Source organism: Wyeomyia smithii, chromosome 1, assembly GCF_029784165.1.
Source record: "Wyeomyia smithii strain HCP4-BCI-WySm-NY-G18 chromosome 1, ASM2978416v1, whole genome shotgun sequence".
NCBI lineage: Eukaryota > Metazoa > Arthropoda > Insecta > Diptera > Culicidae > Wyeomyia > Wyeomyia smithii.
This window is the reverse complement of record NC_073694.1, coordinates 162,834,216-162,840,296: the sequence shown is the minus strand read 5'-3', so window position 1 is coordinate 162,840,296 and position 6,081 is coordinate 162,834,216. Positions and strand designations below refer to the sequence as shown.

At 40.5% G+C, this 6,081-nt stretch overlaps 1 protein-coding gene and 1 long non-coding RNA gene across 4 annotated transcripts; one reads left to right on the top strand and one right to left on the bottom strand.

The window, feature by feature from the left end:
* Window positions 1-675: 675 nt before the first annotated feature.
* Window positions 676-2,289, bottom strand: LOC129730158 (alpha-amylase 1-like). Its single transcript, XM_055689260.1, has one exon. It carries the CDS (start codon window positions 2,270-2,272, stop codon window positions 788-790), a length of 1,485 nt encoding a protein of 494 aa, XP_055545235.1. The 5' UTR covers window positions 2,273-2,289; the 3' UTR covers window positions 676-787.
* A 1,945-nt stretch (window positions 2,290-4,234) lies between these two features.
* LOC129731036 (uncharacterized) lies at window positions 4,235-5,309 on the top strand. 3 transcript variants are annotated; one of them, XR_008728961.1, is made up of 4 exons: window positions 4,236-4,321; window positions 4,381-4,567; window positions 4,874-5,072; window positions 5,139-5,309. It is a non-coding gene; the product is annotated as an uncharacterized LOC129731036 (long non-coding RNA). The 3 variants fall into 3 exon arrangements; XR_008728960.1 differs by lacking the exon at window positions 4,381-4,567 and having other exon boundaries at window positions 4,235-4,321; XR_008728958.1 differs by having other exon boundaries at window positions 4,242-4,567.
* Window positions 5,310-6,081: the final 772 nt, after the last annotated feature.

Here is a 6,081-nt window from a genome sequence, read left to right as displayed (position 1 = left end):
TCTCCGACAGCTCTGCTGCCATTTTAATGCAATAAGCATATTTCGAAGCAAATTATACTGCTGAATGCCAACTTCCTAATGACTCTGCCGGAAGTATAATAGTTTAGGTCCGGCACTGGAAGCAAAACGGCAAGTAACGTCAGGGCGGTGATCGGTGCTGGAAGAAGACTGATTTTGATTTTTTGCGATCATTTGATTTGTCTGTTCTACATTGTACATTTTACCAAACCTAGATGGAAACTCCTAAGTAGCTGGAGTTTTTAGTGTACATTTCGTCAACTGGGTTGATTTGATTACCTAAATTTGCTGCTATTAGACCTTTCGCTCTAGTTGGAAAGAGGTAGACAATATTTATTAAATTTGGTAGGTCAGTCCAGAATACCTATTACACCGGATTCCCTTTTTGCACGATCTTTTTTACACGGATTGTTTTTATATGCCTTTTTTTGCACGGTTTCTCAAAGTAACACGGTTTTTCTAAATACGCTTGTTTTGCACGGGAAGACTTCACTGTGAAAGAAAAATTTGCACCCGATTCTTCTTTTGCACGGTCACGAAATTTTTTTACACACCTTTTTTGCACGGAGCGCATCCCCCGTGCAAAAAAAGAATCAAGTGTATCTTATTTGGAGCTTAGTTTGATTTTTCATTGTGATATTATAAAAAACATCAAAATATTTTTGTCTTAAAAAAAAATACAGTCGTCATTCATATTGATTTGTTCTATGAACATAATATATTGTGAAAACAGAAAAATACTGGTAAACATTATCCTGTAGTCTGAAATCTAGAGCCTCGCGTTGATATGAATCGCTAGTACGCCATCGTAAGCCGAACTGGAAATGTAAATGTTAGCATAACCGTCCGATTCCACTTGGACCACGCTACCGGTGCAGCTTCCGTCAATCTTGCTACCGGTAATCACATCACAGTATTGACCCGCCGGAAGGCACGTCAGCAGACGGTTGTTGAAATCGTAATCCTCATTATTAAATGCCACGAAGCCTTTACCGCCGCGACAGAACGCTATCTGTTGACCTCCGTTATCCCACCAGTCGTTCAGTGCCGTTCCATAAACAGCATTCCGGAAGCCTACCATGTTGTACATCTGTCGCCAACGGTGCTCGCAGACCCATCCATTGCCGCAGGTGCCATCTTCATTGATTGACGGTGAAATAAGATTGCCGTTAGCATCCTGAGGAGGCCCTTGATCACTTTCCTCAAAATCAAAAGAACTCATCATTCGCGGTATTCCATATGGATGAGCCAACGTGAAAGCGGTAGCCATTTTGTAGTTTCTTGGTAGTTTATATGTGAGTACGTTTTCGCCTCCAGCACCATGTCCGCGTTGATTATCATGGTTATCAACGAACACTAAAGCTAAATGTGACGGCAGAAAGCCCCAGCCTTCACCCCAGCTCGAGAGCCACCGTAACTCATCGTATCCCCTGAAAACACGTCCAATCTCTGCTGAAAACCGGAACTCTGTAATCGTCCCTAATCCAGTGTATTCTTCTCTGGTGATTGCTCCACCACCCAAATCGATCACTTCTTGTGTAATGAAAGCTCGGGCGCCATCCTTAAAACCATGCTGAGTATTAAGGTTGTTCAAACTGCCATAGACGATTTCCAGATGGTTTGGCCACATATGCTTGGCAGCATCCACCCGAAAACCAGCAACGCCGTAGTCGATTAACTTGTTCATTAATCCCACAATACTATCACGCACTGACGCGATACTAAGATTTAAATCTGGTAATCCAACAAGCCAGCAGTTGCGAACCTGATAGGCATCATTCCAGTCAGTAATCTCACAGGGTGCATTGAAGTCTGCACTAACATACGGAACAGCCGGGAAGTCCAAACCGGTCGAGTCTACGTGAGATCCTCCAGTGCCAACACCATCGGTAGCCGCCATGTGATTAATGATAAGATCGACGTAAATTCGCACTCCAACTTGATTACACCGCCAAACCATACTGGCGAACTCCTCCTCAGTTCCAGACCGGGTATTCAGGTTATATGACACTGGTTGGTAACGTTCCCACCAAGGTCTAGGCGGAATGACCACATTTTCCGTTGGTGGCGAAACCTGGACGCCGGCATATCCCTTCGGAGCGAGGAACCGTTCGCATTCGTCCGCTATGTCATTCCATTTCCACTCGAATAGGTGCACAATTCCGCTCCGGTCTACCCATTGATGGGTATCGAATTGCGCCGCAGCCAAAGAGACGAAAGCCACCACCAGGAGGTAGCTCACCGAAAAATCCATTTTTACCGTCACCTCACGAGAAACTAATCATTTGCAGTCCAATCAATGGTTTACTTTTATAGCGAACCTTTATCGCTGGGGAGGACAATGTCGATAATCAATGATTACCCACGGGTGTGTTCAGCTTCGCACGAAATGAGGAGTTGATGGTTTTTAGCTTTGCTTTTGGAGACTGTCAAAAAACCCCTCATTATCCAACCTTCTTTACAACAATGTCTCACCTCGCCATGCAGCAGCCTGATGACCGTTAATCTTTGAAGATAATTACCGAACAGAAGCCAATCGTACGCAAATCGACGCCAACCGTTCGCGCGTGGAAGGGTTCTGCGCGGTAGAGGAAACGCGCTAAAATTATCTCTCCGTGGGGTAACCAAGTACCGGCTGGACACCACATTTTACACAGGTAGCTTATCTTTAAGAGCGTCGTGAAACGTCATAGCATTCAATAGCGATGTTATTATGTTGGGGAAATAACTGATTGAAAAACAGTGTTTAAGAATTAAAAATATATTTCACCATTTAGAATTGTAAAACTAAAAATCTGACTTAGCTGTACTATCTTAAATTTGCATGATACCTTCGACACCTTGGTGGGGGTGGAGTAGTTTCTGATAACTTGAATTCAGAAGAGGCAAAAAAGGAATCCATAAATAACGTTACTCTAGAGGGTAGCGGTTCTTTCGAAAGACCGTGCAAAAATATAATATGTGTTAACCAAGGTTGGTTAGAAAAAGGTGGCGCGGGGTGGAGTAATAAAAATGGTCTTTTCCTGTGAAACTAATCTATATGTTTCCATGGAAATTTCGAGATAGGTTTTAATTTAAGCCAAAAGAAAACTACTTTCGAAGGTACTTGGATCTTGTCACGATATGGACCATGGAATTGAACTAACTAGACAAGGAGGCTAAAAGCAAAGACGACTAGAACGAGATACCTGACTTCCAGTTTTTTCCAAGGGGCTCGTGTGTCTGTCAAACTCCATACATTTTCCATCTACCACTCATTGATTCTGGTACCAGCGTTTCTGGTACCCACTTTTTGATTGGTTTGCCCTAAAACAAGTGCAATAGAGTAAACGTCCCATTTTGTCCGTAGACTTATCCTCGAGTGAATATCGTTTTAGATGGAATAAATAAGAGCTCAACATTTCAGTACAATGTGCACTTTCAATGAATGAGATATGTTTTGTAAGCATTTGAAATGAAATATTGACGCCGTGATGAATTGATAATTGGTAGGCAAAATGTTGACGTTTAGTGCTGTCATCTAATCTAAATGCGCATAAAACTGTGGTTATTAGAAAAATTGGTTTACTGTGCATAATCCGCCAGATGAAAATGAAAATAAGACAGCAGCACCGTATAAAGATTTAAAATCAGAAAAAAATCCTAACTTCTAGTCGAGAGTCACAGGACTGAGCAATTTTGATATGACAGTTGTCTGTTTTATCGTTCTTTAGTAGCAACAGGTATTTGAGTAAACGTTTTAGTCTTCTATTTGTAAAGAAACTTGGGAGCCTATTTTGTGTTATGGGGTGAAATTAAACACTTTATAAGTGATTCGTAAATAAGCAACTATGTCTCGATGGTTTAATGTAACACCTGTAACTTAATCTGGCATCGATTAAAAAACTTATTATTTTGCTTTCTATCATGTAATAAGTTGAGAATGTTTCTTCTCATTGCTGTTTCAGTAGGAAAAAAAATCTGAAAAGTATACGGTATGAGTTATGAGCCAAACACTGTCATGCGAAGCGCTTCTCACGAAGCTCTCACTGATTTTTTGCGACTTTGTTTTGGTAACGGTTGGTTCCATATTCCATACAGTGCGAACCGGAGAAAGAGCAACTGTGTGTGCGCAGAGATCCATTGTCTGCAAGACTCTCTCGGCGAAGGGAAAATTATGCTCGGTTTTTCCTCCTCCCTGGAGGGAAAATTCCAGCCAGCTGCTGCCAGTTGCGTGCCGAAACTGCACCTGGACGGAGAGTGTGATCTACATTGAATATTTTACTTCGAGTTCGTATCGGCTAGATGGGAAACTTCGATGCAGGTCTGGAGCGTCAGTTTGATTTGGACCGTTGGGAATTTCTGCTGTGATTTTTGTTTTAGTTTTTTAACCGGAAAAATATGCCAATGGGTTTTTCGTTAAATGCGAGATGGTATATTTCCTGGGGGCACTTCGATGCTCTGAGCTAAGCACAACAGTTAATTGTTTAGCACCATTGATTTCGGAATTGGCCAGCAGCACAACTGGATGGACGTATTTAGAATATTCGCAATATAATGGGGATTAGCGGTAAATCGCTGCGAATAGCGTGTGTTCTACTGGAATGTGTGCACAATGCACTCATCATGCACTATGGGGGTGGAGAGAAATGTTGTTGTGATGTAAAGTTTATTTGATTCCCTCGCTTTTTTTCGCATATCTGATTGTGGATCGTGGTAAAGACCCCATGAAGGGCATGCATGCTTTCGGAAACAAGTTTCGGGTTTGCCTCTACCCACCTGCATTTGTGTCTGTTTTAAACAGAATATGCAACTATAAAATTGCGTTTAGCGTTTTTGATAGTTGAATTTTCGATTAATTTTTCATTAATTGCAGGAATGTTACCACATCGCTTTGTGCATGCTACTCTGCAAACTGGGTGGACAAGTTGTGTGATCCGGTGTGAGGGTTTGAGGATATAGTACCCTGTGGCCTAGTGAGAAATTTATGGTTATTTCGTACTGGATAGTTAAACATTAATTATAATGTTGATGAGAATTAGCATTCGGTGGCGAGCATGGCGTATGCCATTATGGTGGGTAAATAGATGGTTTAATTTAACAGATAAATGGTTCAATTTTCGCTTTCCACTTTTAATCAGTTTCACTCGAATCAATGCGATTATTAATGACGCTGGGATAGAGGTATTTAGCTATACTGATTTGATTGCAAATGTGTTTTGGTTGTTGATGTGTAATTGAGTTAGTAGGTTATTTGTTCCACAGTATAACTAGTCTTTGTGCAGAAAAAAACGTCAATATCGGAATTTAAAAAAAAATGAATAAATAAATAAAATTTACAAATGATAAATGATGAAAAAGCATGACAATTGTTATGTTTTTAATTGATATTGTTTTCCTTTTAATTTTTTTTTTGCTTAGATGTTAAGTATATGTACATATATCAAAGCAAAGCATTGGTGCTACATTCCGATGCGACCTTCTGTTTATTATACATTCTCAGTTTTCACGTCCAACTGTTTGGTGTACAAAACAATAGTGAGGCTAGCGCTACGATCCTACTGACACTAACAATATCTTCCAAGCCGTTACTCGAGCCTAAGTCGTTTTAGGTTGTTTAATTTTCGGAAGTAGCAAAATATCATCAAAATAATGAGGTGATCAAAGTCACCCGGGAATGATGATTGATGTAAAAATTTTAAAGCATATTTAAAAACAGCAAGAAAAGTGATCAAAGTCACCCCAGTTTACGGTATTCCATAATTGGTCGCACGTATGAAATATATTATAGTTTGATTGTATATGGGTCTTGAAAATCATGGCCGAAGCGTTTTGTAAAGCCCAGCATACTATTTGCTTTGTTGATTATTGTGTTATAATGTTCTATGAATGTAAGTTTGGAGTCTAATACCCCGTTCACACTACACCGCATATCACCTGATATCAGGCGATTCGTGCTATCGAGGCCATATCACTATCCATATTACCTGCTATCCCATTAAATCGAGCTGTCATCGAATATCACCTCGGTTACATGCTATCGCGGATATCATGTTCGAAAACCAATAAAAAACAGATTTGTGG

Bases quoted from the DNA above. Each gene is read 5' to 3' on its own strand.
- LOC129730158 (XM_055689260.1), bottom strand. From the start codon at position 2,272: ATGGATTTTTCGGTGAGCTACCTCCTGGTGGTGGCTTTCGTCTCTTTG.